The sequence below is a fragment of the Eleutherodactylus coqui genome, chromosome 9, assembly GCF_035609145.1.
Source record: "Eleutherodactylus coqui strain aEleCoq1 chromosome 9, aEleCoq1.hap1, whole genome shotgun sequence".
NCBI classification, from domain to species: domain Eukaryota; kingdom Metazoa; phylum Chordata; class Amphibia; order Anura; family Eleutherodactylidae; genus Eleutherodactylus; species Eleutherodactylus coqui.
Window position 1 is genome coordinate 122,966,805 of NC_089845.1, and position 15,459 is coordinate 122,982,263.

At 47.0% G+C, this 15,459-nt stretch overlaps 1 protein-coding gene across 2 annotated transcripts in view; it reads left to right on the forward strand.

Annotated features, from left to right (window-relative positions):
- MMP16 (matrix metallopeptidase 16) overlaps positions 1-15,459 on the forward strand; it is a 203,411-nt gene that overhangs the window by 161,525 nt on the left and 26,427 nt on the right. For both annotated transcript variants that reach the window (XM_066578443.1, XM_066578445.1), the window contains one exon: positions 13,485-13,623. In XM_066578443.1, coding sequence (XP_066434540.1) covers positions 13,485-13,623 — 139 coding nt within the window. The remainder of the gene's footprint in view (positions 1-13,484; positions 13,624-15,459) is intronic.

The window sequence follows — 15,459 nt, forward strand, 5'->3', positions numbered from 1 at the left end:
AGCTTGATGGCCAGCTTCCATTGACTATAATAGAAGCCGGCCGCACCTATTCCCACGGCCTTTAGAACATGCCGCGGTTTATTTCATGCTGCGGAATTCCGCAGCATGAACATTGAGCTATTATGTTTAATAGAACCTAATAGCTGGCCGGCAACACCGCAGATTTCCGCTGGTACAACGCGGCAGAAATCCGGCCGTGGGCAGTAGCCCTTATGGACAAACACAATGTAACTTAACTAATGAGGCCTCAGTCACACGGGCGCATCGGCACCCGTACACCGGCGCTGATGCGCCCGTGTGTCTGCAGGAAGGAGACGGACGTACCTGCAGACGGCCATCTCTCTGCAGCGCTGGAGGAAAGAACATGTGACCGGCTTTATTCCCTGCACTGTCACCTAAAGTTCTTGAGTAGAGATGAGCGAGCATACTCGCTAAGGACAATTACTCGATCGAGCATTGTCCTTAGCGAATATCTCCCGCTTGGAAGAAAAGCTTCGGCTGCCGGCGGGGGTGACAGGTGAGTTGCGGCAGTAAGCAGGGGGGAGCGGGGGGAAGAGCGGGAGAGAGAGATCTCCCCTCCGTTCCTCCCCGCTCTCCCCCGCTGCTTCCTGCCCGCCGCTGGCAGCCGAACCTTTTCTTTCGAGCGGGCAGGTACTCGCTATGGGCAATGCTCGATCGAGTAATTGCCCTCAGTGAGTATGCTCGCTCATCTGTATTCATGGGTGAGTTCAAAATATATTTTTCCCTATTTTCCTCATTTAAAACCTATCATCCGGTGCATTTATGAAGTGAAAAATATCGCGTTCTTGTTACCGTGGAGATCAGGTGCTGCATAAAGGGGCACACTAGTAGCTCTGCAGTGGCTCTCTTTCAGTCTCTGTAGTACCATTTCAGTGGCAGCGCCCCTCCTTGCAAGGACCAAATCTCCCAATACAAACTTTTGAGTCCTCTTTTATTTAGTAACTGGCAACAAAGTGCCACTTTCTCAGCATGAACTGTCAATAACAAAGTGACGGGTTGTAAGTTGCTGAGATCCCAATGAACAAGGGACCGATATAGCGTCACGCACAATTGTCACGCTTGCCTAAATATTAGCTGCAGTAGAAGACAGGAAAAAATCATCAGCAAACATCTGATTTACTAAATTATGGCTTGATTTAAAGAGGACCTGCCACCTCTCCTGTCTATCTTAGTAAATACTTGCATTCCTCATGTAACAACAAAGTATTTTCTTTTACAACTTTGTGTTGCACTGCTCCTCTGTTATTCCTCTTGAATACAGTGGCAACTGGGTGTCATCATTCCCTTTGCCAATAGGGTGTGTCTCTACACAGTCTGATACTGTCAGCCCTGATTGGATAATGTCAAACTATGTACCCTTCCCTTCCCAACTGGTAACACCTAGTTATCATTATATTCATAATGTTCTAGAAGGAGTAAGAGAGGAACTCAGCATTCTAAAGATGGAGTAAAGATGCTCCAGAATTGGTATTTAATAGGGAATAGGAGTATTTACTAATATACTTGACAGAAGAATGGGCAGGTCCTCTTTAAGTTGTTGGTAGAAATGTATTTTTATGTTGCAGCTCAAGGGTTCATTACAATTTGAGCTATGCATTACATTTTCTTGGTCAATTATAGGAGCAGGAAAATGGTATCATTGAACCAAACAGATCTATATTATGATGGAAATGAACAGCACTAAACTAACCCTATTGACTATAATGGGCTACCCAATTGACCAACCCCATTGACTATAATGGGCTACCCCATTGACGAACCCCATTGACTATAATGGGCTACCCCATTGACCAACCCCATTGACTATAATGGTCTACCGCATTGACTAACCCCATTGACTACAATGGGCTATGATCAGAAATAGTGCTATTTAGTCTGAGTTTTTTGCTAAAATCACTGATGGGAGCTTTGAACAATACCTTTGATTTTGATGGGCACACAGCCTAAGATTATGGTCAAACGTCAGATACAAATCCAACATGTATTTCCACGGCAGAAATCTGATGCTGACTCTTGCATGTCTCCCTCTGGTTTGCTGCAGACATTCCCCCGTGTGTGCAGAAGACCTGCAAAAGGATTAGTCCAATGGTCCCTTAGATTTACACCCGAAATAAGCAACAAACTACTTATTTATGTGATGAATTTTTTTCCATGAAGTCATCAAAAATCTAGCCATAAAATTACTGTTACATGTAAACAGGGTTCTGGAAACCCCTTTCACAAGCATGGGATGCAGATTGCATGGAAACCCCACCAAAATCGGTGTCAAATCTGACAACTTGAATGAGCTGTTTTCCAACTAAAGAAAATACTAGTTATGCCATATTCAGATGGTAATACGTGAGTTATACCCAAGAAACAAGGCCACAACTGTAATTGGACAACACATGGACACCCGTCCTTGTGCTTATTTGTGCTATTGATATTTACGGATTCTGCATATTTCGTGGGCTATTTTTGTCCATGAAAACAGACACAAATAGGACATGCAGTGATTTCTTTCGACCAGACCATCAATCTGGGTGAAAGCTCATTCATATGAATAGCATCATAGGCTATTTTGTAGCCATGTCGTGTCTGTGGAATACACGAATGCCATACGACCAAGTATGCAACCATCTGAATAGGTCCTAATTTGTAAAATTAATCAAAATAACCACTGAGCAAAGGTTATAAAATGCTAAATTCATACATATCTTTCAAAGTACCTACAGGAAAAAAAATGATGCACTTATCTTTTCTTTGCATTGCATTTTCCTTCTCATGCATTTCAAAGGACTCATAATTGGTTTGCCTTCAGGTTTTTGGCTTGGAGGCATTCCCAGCATTGTACAGCTGGTCTCCCTCATGTATGTGCACAAGCTCAGCTACCCCTCCCTTCTCTTTTAGAGGCTGTGTAGCTTACCCACTGAATACTACACAGCTATCTCTCCATCCTCTCTGGTCTGTATCCCCCTTACTGCTGATTAGAACTGAAAATGTACCTGGAATGAACTACAGCTCTCTGTAGTAGTAGCTTTTTCTGCTCTCTGTCCTCCTGATCTCCTCCACGATTGACCTGGTACTGTCATACAATCCTTTGTAGTAGTGGAAAGGCAGTGAATGCCTGTTCACAAAAGGGGAGCAGACAGTTTACTCTGACAGAATTTGCTAAGATTTCTGTCCTCCAGTCTGCAGTTCCTTGAAAAACAACACAAGCATTTTTAATGAAAACCAATTACAAGGAGTCTTCATTTCCAAAACACATTGATAAAAAAAAGGCCAAAGGTGTATAACATTTAACGCCTTTCTTAATACGCTTCTCGCCATTTATGGTGTTTGGTTCACTGACTGTTTTAAGATTAACCATAAAATATGTTGCTGTTTTCAGTAGCCTAAACCAAAAGAAATCACTAGGAATGTTGCTTATTCAATTGATGCCTTATTGCTAAACGGGAAAAAATCTATCATGATGAAGTTATATAGCGGGATGCTACAACATTATATATTACCCATAAATAGCTTGCTCTACTTTCAAATGTCACTGCAGTTGCTTTGACACATTTGTATATTTACTGCCCATATTATTTATAATGTTTCCAGTCAACAAAGTATGTAGATGAGTTTATGCAGTAACGTGTATATATCCAGGAAGCTTCTAAAAAGATCACAAGTACAGTCATACCTCTACTTTCGCCGGTTTCCAGTTTTGCCGATTCTTCAGTGCAGAATTGCACCTCTACTTACATTGCCTGCTTCTAGTTTTGCTGCTGGCCTACATGACCTCGCTGTCCAATCACAGCCATTAATAATAGCTTGCTCCAATCACAGCCATGGATGAATGGCTGTGAGTAGAGCATCCAGTGCTAGCTGTGATTGGCTGAGAGGGCTGTCACTCAGCCAGTTAGGGCAATCTCTTGCTGGGAGGCGGGGAATTCAATCCCCGTCACTAACAGCAGATGTTTTGCCGGCTTGACAAGCGCCCAGCAGTCAGCCATAAGCTCCGAAAGCACTGGTGGGGACCCCGACGGCACCTGAGAGGTGAGTATTGATTTTTTTCCCCCTAGGTAGTGTAGTTAGGACGTTTAGCACTGCCAAAAACGCGGTACCAAGTTGTGCCACGTTTTCAGCAGCACTGAAACCGCTACCCATTCATTTCAATGGGCAAAGCAGGTCCAAAAACGCTTTTGTGAACTGCCCATTAAGATTAATGGGAGCGTTGTACAGCGTTTAGTGCCGCGCTGAAAAAGCAGTGCTAAATGTTGTACAAAAATGTGGTTTGGTGTTTCTTTTTGGAATGTCTAGAACGGCAGCTTCTCCTGTTATGTTGGTGAGTTTCCTCTCAGGAACTGCTAGCTTCATCTCCTTCTACAACATTTCTATAGGATTAGGCCTCGGGTCACACAAGTGTTTTTTTCGCGCATGAAAAGACGCGCAAAAAGATCACCCCTTGCGTGTGGAAAAGATCATGTGAACGGGTGAATTCCAACTATTAGAAGTAGCTTGTTCACACGATCGTAGGTGCGTGTTTTCCAACTTCCATAGGAGTGTATGGAAAACACGATCCAAAGGTAGGAAGGTCCTATTTCTGCACGCACCACGGAGCTTAGATGCGAGTTGCACTCACATGTTCTATCTTTGGCAGGTGCGAGTATTTTTCGCGTCTAAAAATCGTTCATGTGAATGCTTCTATAGGAACCCATTGGTTCTTTTAGAAGAGCTCTATTTGTGCATGAAAAAAACGCTTGTGTGCCCGAGGCCTCAAGGTCAGGACTTTTACTTACCCATTCTAAAACTTTATTCTTCTTTAACCATTCTTTTGTAGAATGACTTGTGTGCTTTGAGTTGTTGTCTTGCTGCATGACTGACGTTCTCTGGAGATTCACCGCACGGATGGATGTCCTGACATTTTTATTTAGAATTTGCTGGTGTAATTCAGAATTCATTGTTCCATCAATGATGGCAAGCCGTCCTGGCCCATATGCAGCAAAAGAAGCCCAACCATGATCCTACCACCACTGTGTTTTACAAATGGTTTGAAGTTTTTATGCTGTAGTGCAGTGTTTTTCTTTCTGCAAACATAATATTTCTCATTTAAGCCCAAGAGTCTGTTCCAATAACTTTCTGGCTTCTCCAGGTGAACTTTAGCAAACTGCAGACGGGCAGCAATGTTTTTTTTTAGAAAGCAGCAGCTTTCTCCTTGCAATCCTGCCATGCACACCATTGTTGTTCAGTGTCCTCCTAATGGTGAACTCATGAATGTTAATATTAGCTAATGTGAGAAAGGCCTTTAATTGCTTAGAAGTTACCTTTATTCCTTTGTGACCTTGTGAAATATTTTTTACATGCCTTGCTCCCTTGCTCTTGGCATGATTCTTGTTGGTTGACCATTCCTGGGGAGGGTAATAACGGTCTTGAATTTCCTCCACTGGGTCTATCATGAAGCCCATTGATACAACACTAGCAAATGGGGGTATTGCTAGAAACTTAAAAGATTAGGCAGAGGCCTTTGGTTCCCCTAAGGCTCCAAGGCTCTAGCTACTCCTCTGGTTTTCAAGATTGTATTAAAATGTGTATTAAACCTAGAGAAGAGAAGGTTGATAAGTGATAAGACCTCTTTATATAAATATGTAAATGAACTCTATATGTAGATCCCTTGAGATGATTAACTATTGTCTAGCTGCACTAACCCCTAAACCCCTCATCCTGTACCTTAAACATGCATGTGTCTATTCATGGAAAGTTCTTTCAAAAGAGCGGTCAGAAATTTCCCACACATCGGCCACCATCTAATCTCTGCTTCCAGCCCTACACCATATATGAGTGGGCGGATGTAATTAGGTCGGTTGCAAACATCGCCTTCATGTTATCATGTTTGCATGTGTTCTTTCTAACCTCGCAGTTATGAGACCCTATCATTACATAATGCAAATTGTATTTACAACTCATCTCTATGTTCAATTTCTTGCTGTAGAAAAAGGTCAACTGTTACCTATATACCATGTAGCCAAACCAAGGATGTCATTAGGTATGTTTGTCTCTCCCTTCCACATGACACTTCCTTTAATTGTTGAATCCATGACCTTTTTATCCCCATCGTTTATAAAACAGAAAAAGTGACCTTCTGTTCTTTTCCTCCAGGCTATAGATTATAATCAAGATGCTGTAAAATCAGTTTACCATGCTCATAGATTTACAATAGCATTACTTGACTTCCATGAAAATATTACTAGACAGTGCTAATTCTACAGTTTTAACTAAATATCAGTGTCAAGTCTTAGAAATGTCTTAGCAGGAAGTCGCCACGGGCATACCATCACTAAAACGTGAAGTATTGACTAATTTCCCATAAAAATAGTGTGAAAGTCTTTTTGGAATGAGTAGATAATGGGAATTTCCATTTAGTTTAATACTAGAGATGAGCGAGCACCAAAATGCTCGGGTGCTCGTTACTCGGGACGAAATTTTCGCGATGCTCGAGGGCTCGTTTCGAGTAACGAACCCCATTGAAGTCAATGGGCGACCCGAGCATTTTTGTATATCGCCGATGCTCGCTAAGGTTTCCATTTGTGAAAATCTGGGCAATTCAAGAAAGTGATGGGAACGACACAGAAACTGATAGGGCAGGCGAGGGGCTACATGTTGGGCTGCATCTCAAGTTCCCAGGTCCCACTATTAAGCCACAATAGCGGCAAGAGTGCCCCCCCTCCCAACAATTTTTACTTCTGAAAAGCCCTCATTAGCAATGCATACCTTAGCTAAGCACCACACTACCTCCAACAAAGCACAATCACTGCCTGCATGACACTCCACTGCCACTTCTCCTGGGTTACATGCTTCCCAACCCCCCCCCCCCCCCCCCTGCACGACCCAGTGTCCACAACGCACACCAAATTGTCCCTGCGCAGCCTTCAGCTGCCCTCATGCCACACCACCCTCATGTCTATTTATAAGTACGTCTGCCATGAGGAGGAACCGCAGGCACACACTGCAGAGGGTTGGCACTGCTAGGCAGCGACCCTCTTTAAAAGGGGCGGGCGATAGCCCACAATGCTGTACAGAAGCAATGAGAAATCCAATCCTGTGCCACCTCCATCTGGAGCTGCACACGTGGGCATAGCAATGGGGAACCTATGTGCCACACACTATTCATTCTGTCAAGGTGTCTGCTTGCCCCAGTCAGACCGCGTTTTTTTTATAAATAGTCACAAGCAGGTACAACTCCGCAATGGGAATTCCGTGTGCACCCACAGCATGGGTGGCTCCCTGGAACCCAACGGCTGTACATAAATGTATCCCATTGCAGTGCCCTGGACAGCAGAGCTAACGTCAGATTAAATGCAGGTGGACTTCGGCCCACACTGCATGCCCCAGTCAGACTGGGGTTCTTTATAAGTAGACACATGCAGTTACAACTCCCTGTGGACCCACAGCATGGGTGGGTGCCAGGAAGCCACCGGCGGTACATAAATATATCCCATTGCATTGCCCATCACAGCTGAGGTAATGTCATGTTAAATGCAGGTGGGCTTCGGCCCACACTGCATGCCCCAGTCAGACTGGGGTTCTTTAGAAGTGGACACATGCAGTTACAACTCCATGTGGACCGACAGCATGGGTGGCTCCCTGGAACCCACCGGCGGTACATAAATATATCCCATTGCATTGCCTATCACAGCTGAGGTAATGTCATGTTAAATGCAGGTGGGCTTCGGCCCACACTGCATGCCCCAGTCAGACCGGGGTTCTTTAGAAGTGGACACATGCAGTTACAACTCCCTGTGGACCCACAGCATGGGTGGGTGCCAGGAAGCCACCGGCGGTACATAAATATATCCCATTGCATTGCCCATCACAGCTGAGGTAATGTCATGTTAAATGCAGGTGGGCTTCGGCCCACACTGCATGCCCCAGTCAGACTGGGGTTCTTTAGAAGTGGACACATGCAGTTACTACTCCGTGTGGACCGACAGCATGGGTGGCTCCCTGGAACCCACCGGCGGTACATAAATATATCCCATTGCATTGCCCATCACAGCTGAGGTAATGTCATGTTAAATGCAGGTGGGCTTCGGCCCACACTGCATGCCCCAGTCAGACTGGGGTTCTTTAGAAGTGGACACATGCAGTTACAACTCCGTGTTGGCCCGACTGCATGGGTGGGAGCCAGGAAGCCACCGGCGGTACATAAATATATCCCATTGCAGTGCCCAGCACAGCTGATGTAACGTCATGTTAAATGCAGGTGGGCTTCGGCCCACACTGCATGCCCCAGTCAGACTGGGGTTCTTTAGAAGTGGACACATGCAGTTACAACTCCGTGTGGACCGACAGCATGGGTGGCTCCCTGGAACCCACCGGCGGTACATAAATATATCGCATTGCATTGCCCATCACAGCTGAGGTAATGTCATGTTAAATGCAGGTGGGCTTCGGCCCACACTGCATGCCCCAGTCAGACTGGGGTTCTTTAGAAGTGGACACATGCAGTTACAACTCCGTGTGGACCGACAGCATGGGTGAGAGCCAGGAAGCCACCGGCGGTACATAAATACTGTATATCCCATTGCAGTGCCCAGCACAGCTGATGTAACGTCAGCTTTAATGCAGGTGGGCAAAAAATTAATTGGATTACACTGTAGGCGAGGGCCCAAAAAAATTGGTGTACCAACAGTACTAATGTACGTCAGAAAAATTGCCCATGCCCAACCAAGAGGGCAGGTGAAACCCATTAATCGCTTTGGTTAATGTGGCTTAATTTGTAACTAGGCCTGGAGGCAGCCCAGTTAAAATAAAAATTGGTTCAGGTGCAAGTTTCAACGCTTTAATGAGCATTGAAACGTATAAAAATTGTTTACAAAAATTATATGACTAAGCCTTGTGGGCCTAAGAAAAATTGCCCGTTCGGCGTGATTACGTGAGGTTTCAGGAGGAGGAGCAGGAGGAGGAGGATGAATATAATACACAGATTGATGAAGCTAAAAGGTCCCCGTTTTTGATGGTGATAGAGAACGATGCTTCCATCCGCGGGTGCAGCCTACGTATTGTTTAGGTATCGCTGCTGTCTGCTGGTGGAAAAGAAAAATCTGGGGAAATCCAGGCTTTGTTCATCTTTATGAGTGTAAGCCTGTCGGCACTGTCGGTTGACAGGCGGGTACACTTATCCGTGATGATTCCCCCAGCCGCACTAAACACCCTCTCTGACAAGACGCTAGCCGCAGGACAAGCAAGCACCTCCAGGGCATACAGCGCGAGTTCAGGCCACGTGTCCAGCTTCGACACCCAGTAGTTGTAGGGGGCAGAGGCGTCACGGAGGACGGTCGTGCGATCGGCTACGTACTCCCTCGCCATCCTTTTACAGTGCTCCCGCCGACTCAGCCTTGACTGGGGAGCGGTGACACAGTCTTGCTGGGGAGCCAGAAAGCTGTCAAAGGCCTTAGAGAGTGTTCCCCTGCCTGTGCTGTACATGCTGCCTGATCTCCGCGCCTCCCCTGCTACCTGGCCCTCGGAACTGCGCCTTCTGCCACTAGCGCTGTCGGATGGGAATTTTACCATCAGCTTGTCCACCAGGGTCCTGTGGTATAGCATCACTCTCGAACCCCTTTCCTCTTCGGGTATGAGAGTGGAAAGGTTCTCCTTATACCGTGGGTCGAGCAGTGTGTACACCCAGTAATCCGTAGTGGCCAGAATGCGTGTAACGCGAGGGTCACGAGAAAGGCATCCTAACATGAAGTCAGCCATGTGTGCCAGGGTACCTGTACGCAACACATAGCTGTCCTCACTAGGAAGATCACTTTCAGGATCCTCCTCCTCCTCCTCAGGCCATACATGCTGAAAGGATGACAGGCAAGCAGCATGGGTACCCTCAGAAGTGGGCCAAGCTGTCTCTTCCCCCTCCTCCTCATGCTCCTCCACCTCCTCCTCCTCCTCAACGCGCTGAGATATAGACAGGAGGGTGCTCTGACTATCCAGCGACATACTGTCTTCCCCCGCCTCCGTTTCCGAGCGCAAAGCGTCTGCCTTTATGCTTTGCAGGGAACTTCTCAAGAGGCATAGCAGAGGAATGGTGACGCTAATGATTGCAGCATCGCCGCTCACCATCTGGGTAGACTCCTCAAAGTTTCCAAGGACCTGGCAGATGTCTGTCAACCAGGCCCACTCTTCTGTAAAGAATTGCGGAGGCTGACCCCCACTGCGCCGCCCATGTTGGAGTTGGTATTCCACTATAGCTCTAGAGCCTGGCCAACATGTGGAGCGTAGAGTTCCACCGTGTGGGCACGTTGCACAGCAGTCGGTGCACTGGCAGATTAAACCGATGTTGCAGGGTGCGCAGGGTGGCAGCGTCCGTGTGGGACTTGCGGAAATGTGCACAGAGCCGGCGCACCTTTCCGAGCAGGTCTGACAAGTGTGGGTAGCTTTTCAGAAAGCGCTGAACCACCAAATTAAAGACGTGGGCCAGGCATGGCACGTGTGTGAGGCTGCCGAGCTGCAGAGCCGCCACCAGGTTACGGCCGTTGTCACACACGACCATGCCCGGTTGGAGGCTCAGCGGCGCAAGCCAGCGGTCGGTCTGCTCTGTCAGACCCTGCAGCAGTTCGTGGGCCGTGTGCCTCTTCTCTCCTAAGCTGAGTAGTTTCAGCATGGCCTGCTGACGCTTGCCCACCGCTGTGCTGCCACGCCGCGCGACACCGACTGCTGGCGACGTGCTGCTGCTGACACATCTTGATTGCGAGACAGAGGTTGCGTAGGAGGAGGAGGGTGGTTTAGTGGAGGAAGCATACACCGCCGCAGATACCACCACCGAGCTGGGGCCCGCAATTCTGGGGGTGGGTAGGACGTGAGCGGTCCCAGGCTCTGACTCTGTCCCAGCCTCCACTAAATTCACCCAATGTGCCGTCAAGGAGATATAGTGGCCCTGCCTGTGCTTGTCCACGTGTCCGTTGTTAAGTGGACCTTCGCAGTAACCGCGTTGGTGAGGGTGCGTACAATGTTGTGGGAGACGTGGTCGTGCAGGGCTGGGACGACACATCGGGAAAAGTAGTGGCGACTGGGAACCGAGTAGCGCGGGGCCGCCGCCGCCATCATGTTTTTGAAAGCCTCCGTTTCCACAGGCCTATACGGCAGCATCTCCAGGCTGATCAATTTGGCTATGTGCACGTTTAGCGCTTGAGCGTGCGGGTGCATGGCGGCGTACTTGCGCTTGCGCTCAAACAGTTGCGCTAGCGACGGCTGCACGCTGCGCTGAGAGACATTGCTGGATGGGGCCGAGGACAGCGGAGGTGAGGGTGTGGGTGCAGGCCGGGAGACGGTAGTGCCTGTGTCCTGAGTGGGGGGTTGGATCTCAGTGGCAGGTTGGGGCACAGGGGGAGAGGCAGTGATGCAAACCGGAGGCGGTGAACCGCCTTCGTCCCACCTTGTGGGGTGCTTGGCCATCATATGTCTGCGCATGCTGGTGGTGGTGAGGCTGGTGGTGGTGGCTGCACGGCTGATCTTGGCGCTGATCCTTGCACACCACAGTTCGTCGGTCGTCTGCACTCTCAGTGAAAAACTACCACACCTTTGAGCACCTTGGCCTCTGCAGGGTGGCATGGCGCGAGGGGGCGCTTTGGGAAACAGTTGGTGGATTATTCGGTCTGGCCCTGCCTCTACCCCTGGCCACCGCACTGGCTCTTCCAACCTGCCCTGCTGCTGCACTTGCCTCCCCCTCTGAAGACCTGTTCTCAGTAGGCTTAGCAAACCAGGTGGGGTCAGTCACCTCATCGTCCTGCTGCTCTTCCTCCGAATCGTCTGTGCGCTCCTCCCTCGGACTTACTCCAATTACTACTACCTGAGTGATAGACAACTGTGTCTCATCGTCATCGTCCTCCTCGCCCACTGAAAGTTCTTGAGACAGTTGCCGGAAGTCCCCAGCCTCATCCCCCGGACCCCGGGAACTTTCCAAAGGTTGGGCATCGGTCATGACAAACTCCTCCGGTGGGAGAGGAACCATTGCTGCCCATTCTGGGCAGGGGCCCGAGAACAGTTCCTGGGAGTCTGCCTGCTCCTCAGAACGTGTCATTGTAACGGAGTGAGGAGGCTGGGAGGAAGGAGGAGCAGCAGCCAGAGGATTCAGAGTTGCAGCAGTGGACGGCGCAGAACTCTGGGTGGTCGATAGATTGCTGGATGCACTTTCTGCCATCCACGACAGAACCTGCTCACACTGCTCATTTTCTAATAAAGGTCTACCGCGTGGACCCATTAATTGTGAGATGAATGTGGGGACGCCAGAAACGTGCCTTTCTCCTAATCCCGCAGCAGTCGGCTGCGATACACCTGGATCAGGAGCTCGGCCTGTGCCCACACCCTGACTTGGGCCTCCGCGTCCTCGCCCGCGTCCTCGTCCTCTAGGCCTACCCCTACCCGTCAGCATGGTGTATTACCAGTAGTGCAGAAACAGAACGCTGTAATTAAATGTGCCGCTTATTGGCCTGTGGTTGGAGGCTGACTTCGCTTACGGAACGCACAGCAGAGCCAGGAAAGAATTTTGCGCAAGCCCGCTGTAACACTTAGCTGGCTGCGTATTAATTAGGAATACTACCCCCAGCAGAGACGCAGTAAAGTCAGGACGGTCACAGGCAGCCCAAATAGATTTTTTGGGGCCAAATTTTTTTGGAAAAGCCCACTGCCTATATAGACAGTATATGTCTTTCACGTTTTTCACTGTCCCTGCCTCAGCACTACTGGCCCTATACTATGTAAAATTACTGCAGACTGAGGACGCAATGCTCTGCACGGCCGATATCCAAAAAAAAAAAAAAAAAAAAAGTGCAACACTGCAAAAAGCAGCCTCAACAGTACTGCACACGGTCAGATGTGGCCCTAAGAAGGACCATTGGGGTTCTTGAAGCCTAAAATCACTCCTAACACTCTCCCTATAGCAGCTCCAGCATCAGCAGCACTTTCCCTGAGCTATGTCAGAATGCATCTGTGGCGAGCCGCGGGAGGGGGTGATTTATATACTCGGGTGACACCTGATCTCGCCAGCCACTCACTGCAGAGGGGTGGTATAGGGCTTGAACGTCGCAGGGGGAAGTTGTAATGCCTTCCATGTCTTTCTATTGGCCAGAAAAGCGCGCTAACGTCTCAGAGATGAAAGTGAAAGTAACCCGAACACCGCGTGGTGCTCGCCTCGAGTAACGAGCATCTCGAACACGCTAATACTCGAACGAGTATCAAGCTTGGACGAGTACGTTCGCTCATCTCTATTTAATACCTTAGACATTACGATCAAAGTTGCAGGTCTTTATCTGCGGCATTGACATGATGGCAAGCATGTGCACCTGGCAGTAGGTCAATGTCGTTGGTAGATATACAGTGAACATGAGTGTTCATATACTGATTATTTTGCTTTGATTTTTATGCATAGGTTTGGTGTGGTACAAGTATAAATGAATTAGTAGTTTCTGAATTGATCTAATTAACTTTGTGAATCTCTACTTTTACAGGATCAATGGTTCTGGAGAGTTAGAAAAAATAAAGTAATGGATGGTTATCCTATGCAGATAAGTGTCTTCTGGAGAGGACTGCCACCAAGTATCGATGCTGTCTATGAAAATAGTGAGGGAAACTTTGTCTTCTTTAAAGGTGAGACACATTTCATTTAACACCATTAGAGATGAGTGAACTGGTTCACCAAATCCCATAAAAAAGCTAGGATTGGTCCAAATTACGAGGGTGAGTCAAAAATTATCTGTGCTCTGGCTGTAGAACTTATTTTAATCAACTTTCAAAAAAGACAAATACGTTATTTTTTGACATAATCTCACTGCTTTTCGATACACTTTGTCCATCTGTCAACAAGCCTTCATAGTCCCTCATGAAAAATGTTTTAGGCTGAGCTGCAAGCCACAAATGCACTACTGTCTTCATCTCTTTATCAGACGTGAGTCTTTGTCCTCTTAGGGCTTCTTTCAGGGGACCAAACAGACGTTTTATTATAACTGGGGGCAGATAATTTTTGGCTCACCCTCATAGTTTGAACCGAACTGGAAGTCCATAAAACCCCCTAAAAACTAGTATTGAACTCTGTCTCTGAGCCCTAAAACTAGGGTGGTGATGTCCTCCTGAAATATTGTGGTTCAATGTTTAACACTGTTGCCTTAAGCGCTGCGGTCCTGGGTTCATATCTGTATTGACTTTCTACAATTGTACATCTGCAGATACTATTGTTTTCTAGTAGTGGTGACTATGTGTCTTAAAACTATTTCTACTCCAAGGCTCATGATCACATAACATAGAATTGGACTGTAATACTGTCATTTTTAGCATTATTTTACATTGCAATTATCCATTTTTTTCTTAATTTAAATGGTTACTGAGCTTTAAACAAACTTTACATAAAGCAATAGTACAAGCAAATATATAATATAATTGTTCTATATCTTATCAGAGAAAATGGCTCTTTCTCCATTAATCCTTTCCTTTGCTACTTCCTCATGATTGTTCACTCACTCAGAAAATCTGTTAAAATCTGTCTTAGTAGACAAGATGGACTAACAGATCACTGACACCTAAGTGACCTACTGCCCATAGATGTCTATTTAGTGGGGAGGCGAAGAGGAGCCAAGTGTGAGGAAAGCAGAAAGAGACACACACAAATGCTGTACCAATAGTGAGTGTTTTACTGTCTCGCACTGGAATCACATCTACACTGCTTAGTACTGTTGCATAATGTCTTCCATGCTGCTACTCCTTTGTATATGAGAGACAGCGCTAGGGGAGCAGGATCTTCTCTTCTCTATATGTAAAGTGTATGGGAGAGATCATAACAGCTAGTCTCCACCCATTGGCTCAGGGAAAACTGAGATGTGGAGATGCAGCCTGCAAATTAAAAAAAAAAAGTGAAAACTGCAAGTTATTTAATGGCCAGATATAGATTTGACAAATTTTCATTCTTACTAAATGTACATTAACTTGTCTTAGCTGGTTTTAAGCCTGAGACATTTGTAGAGCGCTGATCTAAATAAATACATTATACTGATATTATTATAAATTGGATTACACTCCTGGATCGAGAATATGAAAAGTGAGGTTTATGTCAAACATGACTAGGGGACTGCTGATACTCCACAGAACAAATAACGATACTACACAGCATGCTGTAGGTTAAATGGCCACAGAAGCCCCTTTATTGAAATTACAAATTCAATCACATAGGATAGCATGAAAGTGAAAAAGGATCACTTTTCCGTGAGTGTGTGTGAGTGCTTCACATGCTCCACCCACTGATCACATGACAGTTATGTCATAGAAGGTCCTAAAGCATATATAAAACACAGAGCCTGACAGCAGCCATATGCTCACAGGACCTGTGATGATGTCACCGTCATGTGATCAGTCACATAGTCTTTGAGCTCCGCCCCTGTACACATGATGGTGACGTCATTGCAGGTCCTTTATGTTATTAAAAACCTGCAGAGC